At 45.6% G+C, this 21,818-nt stretch overlaps 1 protein-coding gene across 2 annotated transcripts in view; it reads left to right on the top strand.

Moving 5' to 3' along the window:
* The first annotated feature begins 474 nt into the window (after window positions 1-474).
* The window catches only part of DPYSL2 (dihydropyrimidinase like 2), a 55,228-nt gene continuing 33,884 nt past the window's right edge, over window positions 475-21,818 (top strand). The window contains exons 1-3 of one of the 2 annotated variants that reach the window (XM_072846054.1): window positions 475-840; window positions 15,156-15,244; window positions 16,585-16,769. In XM_072846054.1, the coding sequence (XP_072702155.1) occupies window positions 490-840; window positions 15,156-15,244; window positions 16,585-16,769 (625 nt within the window). In that variant the 5' untranslated portion in view covers window positions 475-489. Of the gene's footprint in view, window positions 841-11,481; window positions 11,871-15,155; window positions 15,245-16,584; window positions 16,770-21,818 lie in introns of those variants that run through there. The other variant, XM_072846055.1, reaches the window with a different exon arrangement.

The following is a 21,818-nucleotide window of genomic DNA, read 5'->3' as shown; positions in this document are numbered from 1 at the left end:
CAATAGCAGCACGCCGGGGAAGGGGAGGGGGGAGAGGGTGTGTGTGATGGGGGCTGTTGCTCCAACCTGATCCGAGTCCATTTGCCAATTCACCAGTCGCATCACTTCCGGAGCAGTCCTCAGTTTCTGCTGCAGAGTGAGGATTTTTTCCCGCCCCCCCCCCCTCCTTTTCCCTCCCTCCCCATCTGGATGCTGGGAACTTGAAACCTCCTCCCTTGATTGCAGCAGGATCTGCCCCAACCTTCCCTCAACTTTGCACTGCATCAAAGAAAAGGGAGCGAGCCACAGGCTATATTGTACCGATGGGGGCAGGGGATCTGCCAGGCACAGCCCCTTGCAATTGATGTTGCCGTATCTCTAGGACCCAGAGCGATCTCTCTCCTTTTTTCCCCCCCTCTCCTCTTTCCGTGTGTGTGCGTGTGTGTGTGTGAAGGATCCTCCTGGTTACCGCTGTTGTTATTTTCCCTTAGCAGGGAGACCACACAAGCCATGGCTGAGAGGAAGCAGTCTGGCCGGCAAGGCGAGGAAGAAGAAGTGCCAGCCTTCTTCAAAAACCTGGGCTCGGGTAGTCCCAAGCCCCGGCAGAAATTCTGTGGCATGTTCTGCCCGGTGGAAGGCTCCCTGGAGAACAAGACCATCGACTTCGACTCCCTCTCGGTGGGCCGCGGATCTAACAAAGTCGTGGCAAAGCAGAAGGATGTTGCCCACCTGGGTCCGGATGCTCAGTCCGTCTATTCCAGGCAGAGCGGGAAGGGAGGGGAACCATCTGTTGATTTCGGGAGAAAGGTGGAGATCAGGAGTGCCACTGGGAAGGAGGCGCTGCAGAACCTGAATGACAAGGTGGGTACATATATATGTGCGTGTGTGTGTGAGGTGCAACTTGAACACGCGATGGGCTGCAGAAGGGATGTATCCTTTCCACCCTGCATCTTCTTGCTTATATGTCACTTGCATGTATGTGGCAGTCAATGTCTTCCTCTAAGAAGCAGCATCTCTCCTAGAGCCTTCTTGCCAGACCTCTAATGTTATCCGTGTGCTCTCTGCAGGTGTGTGTGTGTGTGCACAGGGAGGAGGGCAGAAGAAGAAAGGAGGCCCCCCCCCAACCCCCTGCACCCACAAACACCCTCCCTTTCCCACCCCGCCTTCCTATTTGGTGATAGAGACCGACTTTTTTGTTTCTTAGGCGATTCCCCCCAGCACAACGGTAGCAAAGTGCCCCACCCAGCTAGTGAATGCAGCTCACGGGAACAGAAATGCAATTGTTGGCAAAAGAGCATCAATGAGCCTCCACCTACAGGGATCAAATCCCTGCAGGCTGCTTCTAAGGGAAACTCCTACCCCTTCCTCCCAGGGGAGGACAGACCAGCGTGACCCCTGGGAGCTGTATTTCAATACCAATTTTGATCAAGGCCTTTGGCTACAGTGGGAATTTTTGCCTCAGGAAGATCTGGGACTTTCACAGGAATGTGGCGTTCTCTTAGAAACCCACTGAACTCCTCCCAGTCTTTTAAGACTCCTGAAGCTATTTTCTCACTCTCTGTGTGTGTCACGGTGTAATAAAGCCTATCCTTTTCCTGAGGCAAAACCCATTCAACCCATAGGTCTAGCTTGACCACGCACATTGGTTTTCCTCGATAAATAGATTTAAACAAGCTTTATTCAGAACTGAGCCATGAAATACTCTGCGCGTTCCTCTGACAATGCTGGCTCCTATGCATAGGCTGGAAGAGCGGAAATGAATGAAGCACCGACCAGCAAACTGATAAACTTCTAGCATACTGGGAAAGAGTTTCTGTGAGTAGTCCCCCAGCAGGTTCACAGAGCAGTCCTTTCTCTGGAAACCATTTCTGGGATGTGCCTCCTGATTTTTACTAGTGGTATGGATTGTATATACAGGGCAGAAGTCTGCCTGGAATTTATAATATGGGCTTGTTCGCCACTTTCTCCTGCTCTGAGAAATGGGAAATATTACTTGGAGTCTTACTGGGGGCCCATCCTCCCCAAATCAGACCCTACTCTGCTTTTTCCTACTACAGTAGCCTAAGGGCCCCATCCAGCCATATTTACACGTGTGAACAACTCCCATTTACAGTGAGATCGCAAAGGTAGGCCCTGATTTGCAGAAGTGCTATGCACCAACCTTTAATTAGGAGTGGGATATGCTCCACGCTGCTTCAAACCTGATTTGCCAAACCCAAGCGAAAGTTTGCCATTACAAATGCCTGTGGTTTGATTTGACCATGTTGAAGTGCCTACTAATTGAGTAACTTTCCATGATGAATTAGTCTTGCTGGACTAACCAAAGTGCATCTCAGGAGTAAAGGGTATACACCTTTTCAGCTTTGTGAGTCAAAGGTTTTGCAATTCAGGACATTTTCAGAGCTAATTTTGGGCAATTTGATGTGGTGGTGTCCTGCAGGACATAAGTATAAAGAGGTGAGATATTAATTCTGAAAAGATGAATTATTTTGTGATTGAAGGGTACCAGTATAATAAAAAACTGTAAGTACAATATGGTGAAAAATCAGAAGTCCACACAAAATATTAATTACATTTTTTTGAAAAGTGTGGTTTTTGGTTCTATTTTTAAAGATTGTCGTATTAATGTTAACTGAGGGTGTGAAATAATGGGATAGTGCAAAACATTTGCGTTGTTTCTCATTAGCTTTGCATAATACTGATGTCAATGGATTGTGTTGTGAGGGGTTGTGAGCATTTGGGTGAGTGCAGTCTTTTATTATAAGTGTCTTGCTATGGATTGGCACTTTATTGCAGGAGTGTTTTAGCTTTGGTGGTTTTCCAGCTGACTGCATCTATAGCTTGAATCAATGGTTAGATCCTCAGCAGGTAAAACTGGCTTTACTTGAGTGTAGGTAATAGAAATGCATTTATGATGATAATCAAAGCTCAATGTATTAAAAAAAAAAAAAGGTAAAGAAAAATAACGTTGCAGGAAGTGGCGTTAAAGGAAACAGTGCATTAAAATAATTTGAGATAGGAGTTAAAAGGCTTCTGAAGTTTTGCAACTGAATTTGGCCCATTATTTTCAAACCTCTGCCTTAAGCATTTAATAACACATCTGAAATAGGTTCTCCCTGGATAGACTGTACACTATTTCCATGTGATAGGAATCTAAATTATAGTGGAAAGGAAAAATATGCTAATTTATAGGATCTTGAATTTATAACTTGCATAAATTATTTCACAATAGGCTAGAAATCTGACTGCTGCTTTTTCTTTAGCTCGAGGCTGACAATAGTTGCAATTTTTATCAATTCATGTAACAATCAACATACAGGTCGGTCCATGCTCTGTTTCAGCAACCAAAGGACCATCTCGTGAGCTGATGGGAATGGGTGCCCATCAACTGGAGGCAACGGAGATAGGTGGAAGTATTTTAGCCAGTGACTGGATCCAGAGTGGGTTTAAAACACAGTCATCCTTTCTGTCACTGTATAGAAAGATCTTGTATTCATCTCCACTGAAGTAATTAACAAAGCAAGATGGACAAGCTATTTTTTATTTTTCTGAGGTCTTAAGTGTCCAGAGGATAAAAAGGAATGTAATTATTCCACATTAAATTGCAATATATTGTTCTGCAGGCAAAGATAAGGGTAATCAAATCTCTTTGTGTCTATCCTGTCTAGGGTATTCTATAGGAATCTATCATGGCTTCGCTTTATTGCCTCTGGGCCATGCTGCCTCATAATTCAGGGTTAAGATCATCTCTAGAGGCACCAGGAAGGCTCTCTATCATAGTTTAAGCAGCTCTTTACAGTTAGGCCTCTGGAGGCAGTGTGACCTATTCAACAGGTCTGCAACTCAGCAGATCTGAGGCAAGCTCTGCTACTTCCCAGCTGTCAGGCCTTGCAGAATTAACTGTGCTTATATTTCCCATCTTAAACTTTGTCATCTTCCCTGTTTAGACTGTTAATGCCTGGTCCTGGAGCTACTTGTGCGATGTCTGAGCACTGCTTAGTGCTCTGAGGCCCTGACCTCAGCTGGGCCATCACTGCAGTCTAACAAGAATGTCATGTTCAACCCAGGATTTCTTGAATGAGACAATAAACACTTGGCCTGGCTTTCATGAATTGCTGTGCACGTGCAAGCCCCTTTCCTACAGTGGGATTTGGTATTCAGATAGCATCAGGGCAGGGACCTGTGGAACTTACCCATAGCGCTGCTTCATAGTAGTCAGTGCAGAGCTGCAAGCTTCCTTGTCTCAGAGCAGGCGGACTGATAAAATGGCTTCCCAGGGCATTAGTCCTCTATTCCTTAGATGAACAGTCTTGAGACACGTGCATTCATCTGGGTTTTGGAAAACCTTGGTCATTGCTTGACCTGGGTCATTTCTCTGTGTGTATTTCCCAGATTTCCTGTGTGTCTAATAGGTATTCCTTCTGTCTTGCTCATCTGTTGAGATTCTTTGGGACAGAGATGGTCTTTTAGGGGACATCTATAGGGAAGAACAAGGTTTGATTGCAAGAGGGATCAGCAAGCCTGGGGCTTGCTTTAGTCTAGTTTGCATAGAGTAGCTGCTAAGACACTTCAACCCAAGTACAAGCCCTGGGATCCCAGGTCCCTTCCTAACTTGCTAGCTAAAGTTCCCATTGCCATCTTGTCATTACTCCCGTGATTCAGGTGGTTCTCCTGTGCAACAAACAGTCACCTTTACAGACCTTTTTTGCATCCCTTAGAAAGGGTTCATGGACCTTTGGGAAGTGCAGAGCACTGAGTGTAAACTACCGGTCTAAAATCACAAAGCTGGGTCCTATTGTAATAAGATAAGTAACAATAATGAATAAACAGAGACTAGGAAAATATTTTTTAGAGTTGACAGGAGAGGAATCACTTGTAAAATGCAGTTTCATGAAGCTTTTGACATGACTTGCCTTTTTGCTAAAACCTCAAAGCTCTCAAGATCATGGTTGTTCATTCCTGGAGAGAAATAATGAATAACAGGACGTTGTTGAGAGCTCAAATAATCATAGACTCTGGAGCATTAATGGAACTGTGCAAAACAAAGAAGCTGTTTCAGACAGTTGGAAATGCAGTTCTGAGTTTAATTTGTTACGATGCCTGTAATTTTTCTAGCCTTGTTTCGACAATCATTGGTTGCAAAGTAATCATACAGGAGGATGACTTGCATGTTCTTCCAGAACATGCAGATCAGAATAGTTTTTCTGACTACTGAAAAAAACCAACCCATAGAGCAACTAACAACGATAAACATAAATGCCAAATTCCTCTTAACTTCTTAAATCCCTCTCAAAGCCATCAGTCTGCATAGCTGGAATGTGATATACATCCAGTGGGCATCTTGTGGAGTGGTCTGTTAGTGTTATGTCAGGAATTTACCAATACCACTCTCTCTCATGCAGAAATGAGCAAGGGGCTTTGATAACAGGGCCAACTTATTATTTCGCTAAAGACTGGAGGGAAAACTTAAACACCTGGGGCAAGATCTCCCCACTCAGTTTGGAGCTGAGCCAATTCAGAGCTCTGGTCTTTCAGCAGCACCTTGCGATGCAGGCTTTATCTTGGGTGGTAGATACAGTGCCTGGCACAACGAGACTGCCAGCTTTGCGTGCCACCCTTATGCCAGTGCTATGGCCATCATTTGACATGAGCCATCTGTCTTTAGTAGGTGCTGAGCACTTGTTTAGGTCTGCCTGAATTTTTTTACCTGCAGGTCCATGTCTAACTCCCCATATCACTTGTCTGTCTCGTGGCACATTAAATCCGAGTCTATCTTCTGTGGTGGTGTTACACCACAAGTTGGGAAATGACGTAGGCAGCAAAGCTCATGTGAAGCTGATGTGTGTGTTCTGCATGAACTCTTACCCTAAACAGGGATGGCATGTGGGAGCAGAGCTGTAGGAAATCTACCCAAAATCAAACCTCTTTTGCACTTTTCACTGTGTGAATCGTACAGTAATGTCCTGTTCTTTGGTCACCTCCCAGAGATCTGGAATGAATCTCAGGGTGGGAGAATAGAGGTCTGAATTTCATTTTCTCATTGTCTGGAGTAATGATTGTCCTGTACGTCAGAGGCAGGCAAAGCTGGCTGACGCAAGCAATGGCAGCAACTGCTGAGAGCCTGCTGCTTTGCCCTGTAGGTTTTTGGGGAAGGAGAAGGGATGATAATGTTAAGAAACAGTGCAAATCACTGTGAAAACAGCCATTTCTTAGACCCTACCCATGGTTCCCATGGGCCTGGAGATGCTAAACTCTCTCCACTGGATGAAAGGGAGGAGCAATGACAAGGATGCCAATTTGATGCATTGCATCAAATGTTCTAGAAATGCTGTATTTAACTATAGCGAAGGTCACAGCATGAGTGTAGGCTGTAAGCTGTTTAGAGAGGCGAGCACACTTTTGCTATGTATTGTACTACCCGTGACAGAGCAACCCCTGTCTAGAACCCTGAAGAGGGCTGTCTCTTTCCCGGTAACATGATGTGGTAGCAAATTAACTGTGGAGCAGCAGCTCGGGCTTGTTTAAGGACAATTAAGATTGTAGTGCACCTGAAATGCTCAGGACATTTCCTCTAAGAAACACACTATAACAGTAACAGTCTTCTGAGAAGGTTATTTTTGAACTTTCTCAAGGTTTCCTAGGATTTTAAAGGAAACAAAATCAATTGGAAGGTTAATTTTAATTTTCAGATCAAATGTACATTTTTATCGACCTGTTTGTGCGGCTAGAAAGTGAATCTGCCCGCTCACAATCTCAGTCTGTATTCAAAAAAAATTAGGCTATTTCTCTGAGAAGTTGTATGATTTTACCTCCTCATAGGAGCACATTTGACCTCTATGGTAATTTCCATATCATGACACTTAATTTTAATTTTCTCCTGTTAGATAATAAAACAAATCAGAGATGCCCATTGGCAAGCATAATTCCCCTCTGTAATTTAATTTATAGTGATTAATAATGGACAATTCTTTCATCATATTTTAGGAAGGACAGATGTACTCCTTCTGCCACGTATCAGCCTGTATTTAATCCTCCCAACGCTTCATAAGATGCAGGGGGTTGCTGGATCCATGGGAAACTCTTTTCAAGTCATTGAGACTTAGAGCCGATGCAGCAATTGGCATGGGCAGAATCATGACAGAAAATTAGGGCCTGATCGGTGAACTCACAAAAGCTCTTTTGGCCCAGTCCTGCTGCCTCTGATCGCAATAACAAGAGCTTCGCTGACTTTGGCAGGGGGTGATTCCCCAATAGGGAGTTGGGATTATTAGCATCTAACAAGCCTAAACGGAAATCTAGAGCTTGTTGATGCAGTATGCTAGAATGTCAGATACTTCCAGGAATGCTTTAAATCCATCTCTGATCCCTCTTTTCGTTACATTTTTAAATGTATATTTCCGTTTGCAGATTTTATAATTTCATAGCAAAATGTCCTTGTGGATAAACCTTTAAGAATTTAGTAGGAGTAAAAGCGATCGGTTGTTGCAGAAATTCTGTGGGGCTTGGTGCAATTACACTGAAATTCCACAGAGAAAGAGACTCTTCCGATAGTTTTTTCCCAACCATCCAGTAACTCCACAGTGGGAATAAAATTCCCTGCTAAGTGCATTATGGTAGTTCACAGAATCTGTAAAGTTAAGATTCAGAGCTGATGTAAATTGATTTCTACTGATGCCTGTGCTGATTTATTTTAGCATAGATTATCACTGTACAGAGATTCTCATATTCTTGTGCCATTTTCCCTCTAGACCTTTCCAGAAGACAAATTTAGACATAGACGCTCCTTTAATGTGAAATGTGTTTCTGATGCAAAAAGCCTGCACAAGATGTCCTACACCAGCTGATATCTGTGCAGAAATGGCTGACAGCAATCTTGTGTATCCACTGGCCAATATACCCCCCAACTTCCCCGAGCCTAAGGACGGGGCAGAGACGCTCAGCCAGAGCAAAGCACAGCTCGGTCTGTGGTTGGGGTGGAGGCTGGCAGTGCAAATGTGGGCGTAATGCTCAGTTTTGTGCATTTCCTCCCCTGTTCTGCCATTTGCGGAATGTTGTCAGGGCCCTCAGAAGTGCTGATGTACGTACTTGAAGGTGTTTACATTCTTTTGCTGTTCCTCTACTGCTGATGTGACTTGGCTGCAGCAACCTTGCTGGTCCTGTCGTAGCGGCTGCAGTCAGGAAGCTGGGTTGCACTGGCCAGCCATCCTTCATCGCTTTTCTTCATTAACGTTCGGCAAGGAAGATTTGGCAGTGCTTGTTCTCTGTAGCACCTTCTAATTTTAGCCTGCTCAGCCTGCCGTGTGCATTAATAGACCTATGGAAGACAAAGTGCATCAATACAGTCTAGAAATCCCATCACTACCTACCTTGGCAGGTAACGGTACCACCGTATGACCGCTGGACTGGATACAAACCTGCAAGGATTTAAGAAGCGAGTTCAACTCACTTCTTTTAATCTAAGACCTGACTCCTGCCCTTGACATTTCATAAGTAGTTATCTTTCTTCATTTAACTTCCAGGGGGAATTTATACATAAACTATAGCTTTACCAGGGGAATGAACCAGCTTTTGTTAAAAAAAAAAAAAAAAAGAAGAGGCAGGTGTACATCTCAGTATTTTCTGCCTCTGTTCCCCACTTGTTCTCATCCCACGATTGTCCTTTAGCTTCAATAGCTCTTCTCCTTCCCTGCTGATCGCCTTCCCTCATGTGCATTTATACAACAGACAGTATCCATTCCTTGCCTTTGTTTAGCAACGCTAAATAAGCCAGTTTGCAACTACATGAATCAATTTAAAAATTAATTTATTTTGACAACCTTTTAGCTCATTGCTAAAAGGAAAGAAAATGGGGCCATATTGGCAATTGGTATAATGGAGCTAGCAGATACACCTGGGAGCTCAGCTCTGGTCCTTTGGGTACACACTAAATCATGTGGAAGTGTTTAAAATTTGGTGCTGTGTAGATGTTGAATATTGAACGACCATGTTTTTCAGCCCTTTAATCTCTTCATTTATTTTATTCTGTACTACTTAGGTTCTTGCAACATGGTGATGGGAAGGAAAAGTTAAGTGTCATCTGAAGATTCGTTATTACTTTCTGAACCTAGTCACTATTGGATTCAAGTTATGGAATGTATTCGAAGTTCAAGAACTGCTGTTCTGAATTAGGCCCACGTGCAGTAAGGATTGCCTTTTAAAAAAAGTATTTTAAATAGCTATCTTTGAGCAGATGAGAATAGCTTTAGAAATATTAGCAAGCTGATGACATCATCCCCTTAAAGGTGCTTCTGTTTCTTCTACCAGCACTGCTATTCCACAACTTTTAGCCTCGTGTGGAGAAATGACCTGCCCAAGGTCAGGGAGGCAAGTCAGTGCTGGAGACGCACGCTTTCCTGTGCCCGTGTCTGCGATCGTTCTCTGAATCATGTTGCTGCTGCCAGGGCAGGATCTCAAAATGGTAGCTGGACTTAGCACACCGCAGATCAGCTGCCCAAGGGCCTTGATGCTATCTCTCAAGCCCTTAGGCAGTGTTTGCTTCCTCTTTGATAGCTGAAGACACTGTTTTACCTGGCAAGCAAAGGCAAGAAACCATTCAGATATAAAATTGAGGAGGAAAGCTAGCATTAAAGAGAAAAAAAGGAACAGTTGCACTGTCTAAATTTAGAAATCTGATGTAGATGCTTTCTTCCATGTTCTGAGCAAAAATATGCTGAGGTTTCAAAACTTCTTCCAGCACAGATCAGAGAGGGGCAGGATAACTCATTTAGTATTGTCTATTCTAATCATTAAATCAAAACAAAACCCTACAGGCTAACAAATTAATCATTTTGCTACTGTCATAAGCCACTCTTTCATTTGCTACTAATTGGATATTAACTGATTGGCATATTAGCTACTTAAATGTTGCCTTATGCCATACCTATACCCAGGAAAAGCTCTTTTACTCTTTTCCTTATAGCCTCCTGTGAACTCATGTACATGAAAGGTCCTGATAGTCATCTGTTTGAACAGATGTTGCCTTTATAATGATTTACTGGAGTAATATACTGAAGGTTTTAATTTCTTACGGGCTGTGCACAGTGTGTTCCACAGAACTATTTGGGTATGTAAAGATGGCTACATTTTGTGATAGGAGAAGCTTGCAGTTTGCTTTGTGTGACGTGAAATTCAGCCATGGTTGAGGGAAGAAGGTAAGTCTTTGTCAGTCATTAATTGTCTGTTATAACCTTCAAGCAGAGGTGGATTTGTGCTGCTTAAGAGTTCTCCAAAAGGTGTCTTGTACCTTCCCCCAGAGCAACTGATGTCAGAGGAACTGGTGTAAACAGATGTATTTTGAATGGTTATCCCACACTCTGGCCATGAATCCCATCTCTCTTCATTGCACTGGGGCAAGTGCATTGTCAATAATGAGGAAATATTTATGCCATGTAATGCATTTCTTTCCTTGAAGTACCAGCTTATGGAGTTCAGGGACTGAGAAATTTAAGACTCCAAGTGTGACTGAAACAATTGAACGTGGAGTTTGCAACACTGGATTAGTAAGAAATGGCCAGAGTGACTGGAGAGGACCACCCTGCCTCTATGCATAGCTCTGATCCCAGATTCCCCTGGCACTAAAGCTTCAGGTTAGTGACCACGGGGACGGGACGGGACGGGGACTTGAATCTGGGCCGTATTTTCTGGACGAGGATTTAGAAAGCATGGCTGACATGCTGGGAAATCAAAGGGCCGGGAGTGGCTTCAACCTTATTTTTCCCCCCCAGGTTGCTAATGCTTCCCAACGGCTTTCTGCGCCGGTAGCGCCAGGAAGGGCGGGGTGGGACAAAGAAGATGGAGGGCAGCGCGTTTTCCAGCGCACCGGCTCCCCGGGCAGCCTCCTCTCCTCCCGCTGGGCTCGCAGCCCCGGCGGGGGTAGAAGGAGCGTGTCCGCAGCCCCCGAGGGGGGTCGTTGGGCTGCGCCCCGCATCCGCCGCGCCGCAGGTGCTAGGCCCGCTGCGGGGCGCGGCGGCTGCCGCGTCCCCCCTCCCACCGCGGCAGCCCCGCTAACCGGCCGCTTGTGCGGCAGCCCGGGGGCGGCGGGGCGGCTCGGGGACCGGGCGGGTGCGGGGGGACCGGGCGGGTGCAGCGGCCCGGGGGCGGCGCCCGCCCCCCCCGCTGCAGGACCCGGCGCGCGCGGCCCCGCGCCCGCACTGACGTCTCCATTGCGCCACTTTGCATATCAGCCCCTTCTCCTCTCCCCATTGCACGGCGGCCGCCTCTCATTTGCATCCCCGCCAGGCGCTCAGCCAATGGCGCCCCGAGCTGCGCGGCCCCCCGCCGGGGAGAGGGAAGGGAGCGGCCGGCGGCGCATGCGCCGCTGCTGCCGCCCCGCCGCCGCTGTTGTTGCCGGCGGCGCTCGCCCCCTCCCTGCGCGGCCGGGGCTGGGCTGGGCTGGGCTGGGCTAGGCTGGGTTGGGCTGGGCTAGGCTGGGCTGGGCTGCGCGGGGCTGGGCTGGGCTGGGCTCCGGGCAGAGGGAAGAAAGGGAGACGCGCAGGGGTGGCTGCTTCTCCCCTTCCTGCCATTGCGGAGAGCAGGGCTCGCCTCCCCGCTGCGCCGCGCCGCGCCCTCCCCGGCGGACCCCCCCATTCCCCTTCCTTGTGATCGCATTGGTTTGGGCTTGGGGGATTTATTTTTATTCTATTTTATTTTATTTTATTTTATTTTATTTTATTTTATTTTTTTCCGGTGGAGGGGAGGTCGGGGAGCAGTTGCTGCACGGGAGACAATAGCCATACAGCAGCCGCCCCGCTTCTCCAGAAAAAAAAAAAAAAGAAAAATTACTAAATAAATAAATTGGGGAGCGATTTCCCAAGATGTCTTATCAGGGGAAGAAAAATATTCCGCGGATCACGGTGAGTTGAGCGCCCGGGAATAAAAGCGAGGAAGGGGGAGGGGTGCGCGGGGATTAAGCCCTTTGTGTGCCCGGGGAGCGGTGGCCGGGCTGCGGCAGGATAACGAGAGCGGGGCGAACGCGGCGCTTCCTGCGCTGCGGCGCGGCCGGGCGCCCGCGGGGGGGGCCGGGGTCGGGAGCGGCCCCGTGGCGGGGCGGGGGCCGCGGGATGCAGAGCGGGGGCCGGGTTTCATCGGCGTCGCCCGCCGAGCGGAGCCGCGGTGGGGCTGCAGCCGGCCCGGCGTCGGGGATCACCGGCCCCGGGAGAGCATCGGGGACAGCGGTACCTCCGGCCGGGGGGAGCTGCCCGGCCTGCGGGCCGTGTGCCCGGGGAGGGGGGGGGCTTCGGGGCGGATGGGGATGGACACCCCCCCCCCCCCCCCTCCGTCGCCCTCCTGCCCCGGCCCGGCAGGGGCGGCTCCGGGGAGCGGGGGGGAGCGGCCGGAGCCCCCTGCCCCGGCGGGCGGGCGCTGGGGATGGAGCAGGATTTCCTTTTCTTCCCCAAGAAGCTTCTCGCAACGCGCACGTTTGAGTCCACTCCTCGATGCAATCCTGGGGGAAAAGGGAAGGAGCCGTTATATAAACCCCTCCCTTGATTTCGTTATTGTGGGAGCCGATTTAGGGCAGGTATTGCAGATCCAAGGATACTAACTTTTCATTACGTAAGGCAAGATATTCGCATCTAACGGGCTGTTACAGCCATTTATTTTTGTGACACAAAGTTTTTCGATATTGGCAGCGGCTCCTTCTCCCAGCCCCGCGGACACACCCATCCTAGTGCTCCTTCCTCAGCCTCGGAGGCAGAAAAGTGAGCTCTGAAATAGAGCTTTGAAGTGTGACATTTGTGCGGGAGCCGCTGGGCTGTACAGTTTATGTTTTAAATGATGTGTAGGAAATGCAGGGGATGCACAAAATTGGTACGTGATAAATGGAGCATCCTTTTTTTCGGGGGGGGGGTGTGTGTGTGTGTGTAGTTTCCCTCCAAGAGTCCAATGGTCGAGAGTTTAAAAAGATGCCTACGTTTAAATAGCGATGAAGGTTACTGCTGAATCGCTGTCATGGGCCAAAAGTAGCGTGACGCATTTTTCTTATGACTGAATGCTCTGATTTATGTTGCACACACCCGATGCCATTCTCTTGTAAAGATAAGGGATAGAAAAAATCAGATTCTGGTCTTATTTGCTGTTGCATAAACCCGGAATTGATCTAGCGAGACTAATGCTTGAAGAAGAAGGATAATCAATGTCTAGCTGTCCTGTTTTGACTGCCTCAGTAGGGTAAATATATACAGATTTAGCGGCAGGCCCTTGCAGGGTTGCAAACTGCATGTGCTTTTGTCTCCAAGGTGGTTGAAATGAGCAGAAGGATTTGCACTGTTTTCGGAGCCTACCGTTCAGCCGCAGCAGGAGACCTGTTTACTAGCAGAAGCATTCAGAGCATCCTTAAAATGGTCCAGGCTGCATTTTTGTTGGTCGCTATACATATGGTTTTTTTTCTTTCCTAATTGACGCCCGGTGTGTTAGGACTTGGGCTGTCAGTGACATCAATGGCCAACCTAACCGATTTCAATAGTAGCCGGCCTTTTTAATAGCACAAGGAGTCTGCACTAGAGGTGGGCATAAATACTGCAGTGTTTCTGGAAATGGTAAACACGTAGGACAGTTTGCTGTAGAGGCTGGCATTGAAAGACAAGTGGGTTTTTCACGCCCCAAGTTAATTTATTCAGGCTTATTGGTATTCACAGCAGATCCTAAATTTAAATCTTGGGGTTTTCTTTCTTTGTTTTTTAAATTGGTGGCGTTATTCAAGGAAACTCTCCATTGCAGCAGTAGGAGGAAGGAGAAGGAAAAAAAGGAGGGGGAAGGAGACACACTTAACATGTCATAGATGTTTAGCAGTTCTATAAAAGATGGATATAATGGTATAAATTGGTAGCTGGTGCAATTCATGTAGCCCTTTTGGTGTTAAAAGAGCCATGTCAGCCTGTGTCAGTTGAGAATCGGGTGCTCCAGCTCTTCAGTTTTATTATAAGCTCTTTGGGAAAATGCCTGATTCTTCTGGTGGACCAGCGGAGTCCCAGCTCAAAATAAGGGCCCTGAGCAACACTGTCACTGTCCTAAATGTGTTTGCTATAAGTTCAAGGCACCACCAAGTTAAAGTCCTGCTTTCTACCCCTTCTTGAATTCAGCATTTGGCTTCACCAGCCTGGCTATGCTGTTCGATATAGCTTTGTTCTCTTACAAAGACGTTTTTGGGAGGAGGAAAGAAAATCAGATTAAGTACAAGTGCAGATACAAGGGCCAAGGTGTAGTTTAAACTGAACGCTGCGTAACGTGTATGTGCTTTGCTTTAAATATATGCATCTGTAATGTAGGGAATGAAGGAACCAGAGGAACATAGCAGTCACTTTTAACTTTCCTCCCCATCCAGAGCTCTGTAGAGTGTGTTTCACTCCTGTTTATGACTACTGCAAAGAAAGATAAATTTGGTTTTGGCCTAAAATCTTGTGAAAGCAAGATGTAACCTGGGCTGCGATAAAAGCACCTTCGCTTGATAGCTGCCTCGTTACAATTACCTTTCTGTTCCTGCTAAACTGTCTTGTAATTGGAGGGAATTTTAATAGCCATTTTTTAAATCCTTCTCTTAAACTTAATTTGCTAGTATGTGCTTATGTCCATCTGCTTATGCAGTAGTGCTCTGGAAAGGCAGTAAAAGTATCCACTGCATCGAAACATCACGAAGTTGGACAAAATGAGTTTGTTTGTGTTGTGTAGCCCCTGGCAACAGACTCTTGGTCCAGTTCCCTGACAGCAGTTGACTCGCAGTTAGCCAAGTGGTGACTCCAGTGTGTGGGTGCATATAGGAAATTTTGCATACGACCCAGGCAGAAAAAAGAGAGATGTGGCTATTACGCATGCCTCAAAGTAGTATTGAATGCTTTTGCTGTAGGTGATGGTGGCAGACTGCAGGTATGAGTGAAGCTGCCAAGCAGACAAGCCCGCTGGAACTCAACTCCTTTTCTGTTCTGATTTTTTGGATCATCGGTGTGATGAAAGGACTTGCAGATGAAATAAAATATTTTATCTTTCCAGTTGAAAGTGCAGCAATTGACTTGTGTTTTGACATGCACTTTTGAATAATGCAGAGGTTGTTTCCGTCTCTACTCTTTTTATCTCTGAAGTGACACTGCAGACTGTCAGCTTTCTCACAGAATAATTATGTATTGTTGTATGCTTCTTCATTGCAGAGTGATCGTCTTTTGATCAAAGGTGGTAAAATAGTTAATGACGACCAGTCTTTTTATGCAGACATTTACATGGAAGATGGGTTGATAAAGTAAGTGAAGCCTGATACCCTGTTGTGATTGGAAATGTACAGAAATGTACTGCAGATTAGCAAGGAATAACTTGGTCTCAGTGAGCTGTATTAAATTGCAATGAAAAATGAGTATTTCACGTATATCCTGGAGGAACTTTCAAAACAAGGTATTGAATTAAATAAACAAATGGGCCAAAACCCCACTGTTATTAAAGCATGGGTCAAAGGAGGTACTTACATGTGCTTAATTTTAGCCATGTGAATAGCCCCATGCTGAGATGACACATATGTTTGAAGTTATCTGTGTTGTAACATTTTACTGAGTTGTGACTTAAGATATTTTGAATCTAGAGTTCAGCGTCCTAATACAGTTAATTCTGTTTTAGGGTCGGAGGCTGGACTTAGGTGACCTCCTGAGGTCTCTTGCAGCGCTGTCTTCTATGATTCTATGATACGAGGATCAATCTAAACCCCATTAAAGCTAATAATGATCCCATAGTGTAAGGATTGAGGTTCAGACCTCTTTCTAGCACCCTTCTGTGTTTTCAGTCCCGAAACATGCGTTTCTGGCACATTAAATATATTACAGATTTCTCTGGAAAATTACTCTTAGGAAAAAATGGATGAGCCAGAGGTTACAAACAAGGAATTTTCCTGTCCTGGCTAAATGGTCAGCACATGTGCTTTGTTAATCAAGGTTAAAAGTTAAAGGACCCAGCCAAAGACAGCTAATTGATTGCAATGTGTCATCCACTATTGCATTTTAAAAAATGTGTCTGTGAAGAACTAGACTGGAGAGGGCTTTGGGGCTCTCATCAGGAATTTGGTAACCGGTATCTGCATGGGTTTATATTTGTGCAGGGACTACATAGTATTTATGCGTGAAAGGAAAGTAGAAAATATAGAGGTAAAAATTCTTCCAGTGCTCCCAAAACGATACTAACATGTAAATCGCTGTTAGATAGCTAGAATCAAGTGTTGAACTGCCACTTGGCAGCCCCAGTCCAGTCCCAATAAAGCTGCTCACAAGGCTCTTGCTGTGTTTGGTGCAACGATCGTCTGATTATCTACATGGTCCCTTCTCCAGCTGTCTGCCAGTGTGGCTCCTTCTTTTCCTTACTGTTAAGTCTAATATTGCCCCGAGGTCCTGAAGTAATTGCACGCTTTGCTCTTAATTATGCAGCTGCTTCAGGGGGAAGCATAAAATATTATCAGCCACGTATGCTGATCCTGTACGTTGCTTTATATGGAAAAACAAAGCCCTAGCCAGGTTAAGTAGCACAAGGGTGTATGTTTACTGGCTGTTTGCCTTGTCTGGTGTTTGTGTCTGACTTGCTGTTTGAAATGCATTTACCCAGGCAAATAGGAGAGAATCTGATTGTGCCAGGGGGAGTGAAAACTATTGAAGCCCATGGCAGGATGGTGATTCCTGGAGGGATTGACGTTCACACCCGCTTCCAGATGCCGGAACAGGGGATGACATCTGCTGATGACTTCTTCCAAGGCACCAAGGCTGCGCTGGCTGGGGGCACCACCATGATCAGTAAGCTGGCTGTTTTTTCTCTACCAAGAAAGCTTTACTTTTTTTTTATTTCTCAGCTAAGTACAGAGACTGTGGGCTGTATAAGTCATGTGATATTTTGGACCAGGTATCAGCAGTGGAAGATTTCTGATGTCTGTCCGCGTTGCTGAGAAAAGGTTGTGTAGGGGTGGGAAAAGGCGTGGAAAATCAAGACCCCAGGATTGCCACATCTTGCAGCTGTCAGTCATTTCACTCTTGTCTTCTCTATTGGCAGGGTTTGCCTTGCTACTTGCGTGACTTTGCCAGATTCTCGGGTCTGCTCCTAATGAAACCAGTGTCACTTTGACCTCTGGCTCCAGTATGAGCAGCAGATTCTCCACATCACCGTGCCTCGGTTCCCTTTCTCCGTGATGTCTGTGACTCCAGGAGGCTTGTACTCTTTCATATATAGAGTTCAGCCTTTCTGGAACAGCGGTTGCCGCACATACAGAGAGAGGAAGGAGAGGTACTTCATACAGGGTTGTCTGGGGGTGGATAGATGTCCATCATATGGTTCACACCCAGAAGCTTGATGCCACTGTACTATGTGTCTTTGAAAATTGGGCCACTTATTTAAGGATTTGCACATGCCCACTTACCTACGCAGCTTGAGCACCAGGATTTTTGTTAGCGTTGTTCCTTTTGTGCTCATATCCTCTTTTGGAGGAAGAGAGAAATCGGGAAATGAAAGTATCTCAAAATAAAAAGACAGACTGACTGCCTGTTCTGCTGACACCAGGATTAGACACTCATGGTGTTCCACTCTGGCTCTAAAATGCCTCATGAATGACTTCCAGGCTATCTGTACCCACTTGCATTGGCTACAGATGCTTGGCTTGTCAAAGCCAGGACCTTAAAACTCCATAAGTGAGTCGTTGTTGTTAACCTTGTTTGAGCCAGAGGAAAAAAAACCAAACCTCTGTTGCAGTGCAGCTGATCACGTGTAAATGTAACACGGCGCCCTGGAGTCTGTTGCTGCATATGGGAATCAAGGATAAAGGTGTAAAGTGGTACAATATCTGAGCATCTTGCATTCTTTCATGTACTCTGGGGGGCTGCCGTTTCACAGCAGGGGAGTTAAGGTACAGAGAAGTAAAAGAGCATGGTTCAGAACAGGTACTAGTGTCTATTGTCCGATCCAGGGGTACAGAGATCTTAGGCACAGCCAGGAATCAGCCTAACTCTCCTCAGTTCAAACCTAGCTCCTTCTGCATTAGAACATCCTCGTCTCTTAGGGGATGGTTATGAGCAATCTTTGATCCCTGGCCTGGTGGGTGGACTTGGATTGATTGACATGAAGGTTGGGAGTAGGAGCCAGTGGTCCAAACACAGCTAGACTGTCTGTGTCTCAGAAACAAATCTTTTTCTGGGTCTGGATCTTGCAAATAGGTTGTGTCTGGCCTATGAACTTGGTCTAATGCTTCAAATAAATAACCATAAAATAACCCGGGAAGTTATTTTTCACAATGTTATCACTGGAGAGTATAAAGTTTGTGTATGAAGATAATCTCACACATAGAGAGAACGTAAAGTGAGAGTGTAGCTGTGGATGGTCTCATTGTGCATACTAATATCCAGTTTTTCTTCAAGTCTTTGCTGTCAAATTTGATAACACTGAAGTGGTATTTTCTTTTCAGCTTCAGTTCATTGACTTTGTTTCATTGGTTGTTCCCTTGTGATTAGTACACCTTGAATTATCATTTTCTTCTTCCTTGTTAAGTTGAATTAGATCAAAATAACATTCTCTGTCATCTGCATCTGAGCTTTTACCAGCATTATTTTACCAGCGTACCCCCAATGGCACTTTTTAAAACCTTTTAAGTGGAAATTGCTTAGGCAAAATTTTCTAAAGTAGCCCTTTACTTTGGTTGCCCAATTTTACCTATGCAGAGCCTCATACTTCAGAAATGCTTGGACTGTTCCATATATGTGTAGATGTATGTTGCCTTTGCGACTGTAGGATCTGAATATCTCACTGATGGTGCTCATAACACATCTCTGAGTTAGGGAAATTGGAGGAGAGTCCCCCATTTTATAACTTCTCATTTTACAGCTGTGAAAAATTAGCACAATGTAGATCATGACCGTGGGCAAACCACGTAGAGGAGGCCGGTGGCTAAATTTGACCTTACTGCCTTCCTGAGTGTTTTGGATTAGGGTACCAAAATACACAATCATCTCTGAACAAAACCCACCTTCCTAAAGCGTAGCAGCAAGGACAGTAATTGGACCGCTTAGGATGACGGAGAGACATTTCTGATGGGCGGGTATCAGCATCTGGCGCTGAACAGTGGAAAGCAGGATAAATAATCCAGCTAGACTTCAAAGCTTTGGAGACTCTGCTCTGTGTCAGCTCAGCTGTTCTCTTCTTAGCAAAATTACACCATTTGCAAAACTCTTTTTCCACAAGGAAGCATACAGAGCTGCCCTCGTGAGCGTGCTCTTGGTGGGTGGCCGTTGGTTTTTCCCAAAGCAGGTGGGAGTCATGGTTGATTGCAGCATTTTTTCTTTTATGATAAATGTTTTGTGTGACAATGTTTAGTGAACTAGATTAATAATATCACAGGCAAATTTCAGCCTGTAAATGACGTGCTAATGTTTGTGTCATTGTATATTTTAAATACCGTGCCTGGGACTTTTCAAAAGAGAATATCCTCCTCTCATGGAAATGCGTCTAGCTGTGTTCTTCGGGCTTTTTTGGAAAAGCTAGCCTCATGGATGTGAGCTTTGTGGAAAAAACCACCCATGTTTCTTCATTTGTGCTTTAAGCAAACTTTGTATTTTTTTTTTTTTTTCAAATACCTTTACTCCATCCGTTTTTCTCTTTTATACATAGCCCTAATTTTGGGTAAGAAAACAGATTAGTCGGCTTCATGCTTCAATTTGTTTCACATTTTCTTGCAAGGAGGGCACTTTAAGGCTGTTTACTTTACAATCATTGTAGGGCAATACTTGTTTTATGTACATTTTTCAGTGAAATTAAAACTAGAATCTTGGATAGCTTTCTATTGATTGTTGGTTTTATAAAAACTGTGGGTGAAATCCTGGCTTGGGCAAAGTAACGGAGAGTTTTGTCATTGACCTCGGCAGTGCCAGGAATTCACCCTGTATGTCTGGTTTGGTTTCAGTGAACTTAATTTTTAGCTCAGATCAAATTCAATGTTGTTCCTTTAATTCTCAAGGCAAACACATCCAAGGGAAGCACACAGGAGTTCAAGAATGTAACCTATTGTTTCCAAGCCCTGCTCTCATTTACTTCCGTTCCCCTTTAAAGTAAATTCACTACTACAGCATCAGAGATAGGAGAATCCGACTCAACTGGTATCAAACGGAGTAGCCCCATTTTCTGTGCAGAACCAGTGGGGATTTATCCTGGTGGGAAGCAGATGTGGCTCCAATCCAGTGCTTCCCAACTCATCCACTGGTCAGCTGGAATGAGGGAGAGTGGCTGGCAGCGATGATCTGAATTACCCTTTTCTGCTCTACATCACCTGCGTCCCCACAGGGCTCTCTGCTCCTTGCTCTGCTGAGCCCTCCTCTGGGTTGCTTCACTCAGGAGTTAGGGCTGATTTCTTCTTCTAGCTACTCGTTCCACAGAGGCCATCTGAACAGGAATTCCAGCTATGATCCTTCTGTCTCTACCCTCTTCAGTGCCAAAGGCAAGGAAGGCTCCAGCTGACTTTGCTAACCTATGAAAAAATATAGTTGGTCTTGCTGTGCAGAGCTGAGAGGTGAAATGACGTATTGTGCTATGATTGATTGTTTTTCTGAAACGGCAATTTGCACGATCCTTTCTCTGTCCCTGCCTTAAAACAATATCAGTGTGGGTATGTCAGCTGAGGGCGAACAGCACTGTGCATGTTTTAGGATAACATTACTGTGGAAAGAACTTGGATTATCGCCCTTCTAAAATGGCAGAATGCAGTGTTTGGGCATTAAGTTGAAGGGAGGATTCCACGATGGTCTGCAGAAGATTTTGGAGGAGAGAGGAGTATTAGATAGGCTCCAGCTCATTCAGGGTAACTTCCCTAAGCTCCCCTGTGTTCCATGGAAAGAGAACAGTCCTTCCGGAGTTTTGGAAAAGGACTCCATCTGAGGTTGCCCTTTACAAGAAGCTCTTTCGCATCCATGGAGCCTATGGAGCCACAGTTTTTTTGAGCTAAAGATGGCATTTTGAGCCCTTGTTGTCCCAACTTGAGATAGGTTGATGCCCTAGGATATAAAACAGTCCTTGGAGCTATTAGGGAAGGAAGGTATCCCTGCTAAAAACAGGGTGGTCTCTCCGAGTCTTGTGATGGTTTGGTCACTTATTAACTGTGATGGGTGAAATCCCCATCAAAATCGATGGTAAAACTTGCCCTGATTTCCATAGAGGCAGGATTGCCTCTCGTTGCTCCTAACTCTTCAGAAAGGACAAAGCTAAGCTGTGTATATTTACTGGCTCTCTGATCCTCTAGCCTGTTTAATGTCCTACTGAGAACTGCATCTATCCAGGCCAGCTCCCACACACATTTCAGCCCCCCCTCCCGAAGACTGTGCTGCTTCCTGGGTATCTGCTGTCCTTGAGTGAAATCGCTTGCTGACATCGCCTGTGTTGACTCAGTCAACCACTGTTATAATCATAGAGAGAAATTACAGTGAGAGAAATTATAGCTCTTTCTGGCTTGGTGACTTGGAAACCAGCTGCCTTTTGAACTTGACTAGCAGTTATCCTAATAACATGGAGAATGTACACTAGGGATATGAGCCTTTGTATCTTAGGAGGTTCAGAAAATGAAGGGAAGCTTCAAATGGGCTGCAGTCTGCTTCCTAATGCTTTACCCTGCTATTAAAGAGAGAGCTCGTGTGCAGGACGGCAGGGATTTTGAGGAGTGTGCTAGCTGCTTAGCTCCAATCAAATTTGTGGTGAGCTGACACCAGGTCTTCTAGGTCATCCTGAAGATCACCACCTTGCTAGAAGGAAATGTTTCCAGTCTAGTATTCGTCCTCGCCTCTCAGCTTTTGAACTGAGCGTGACTTGAGAGAATGGAG

The sequence above is a fragment of the Ciconia boyciana genome, chromosome 25, assembly GCF_034638445.1.
Source record: "Ciconia boyciana chromosome 25, ASM3463844v1, whole genome shotgun sequence".
Taxonomy (NCBI): domain Eukaryota; kingdom Metazoa; phylum Chordata; class Aves; order Ciconiiformes; family Ciconiidae; genus Ciconia; species Ciconia boyciana.
The sequence above is the reverse complement of the archived record's forward strand: the minus strand, read 5'-3'. Positions and strand labels throughout refer to the sequence as shown.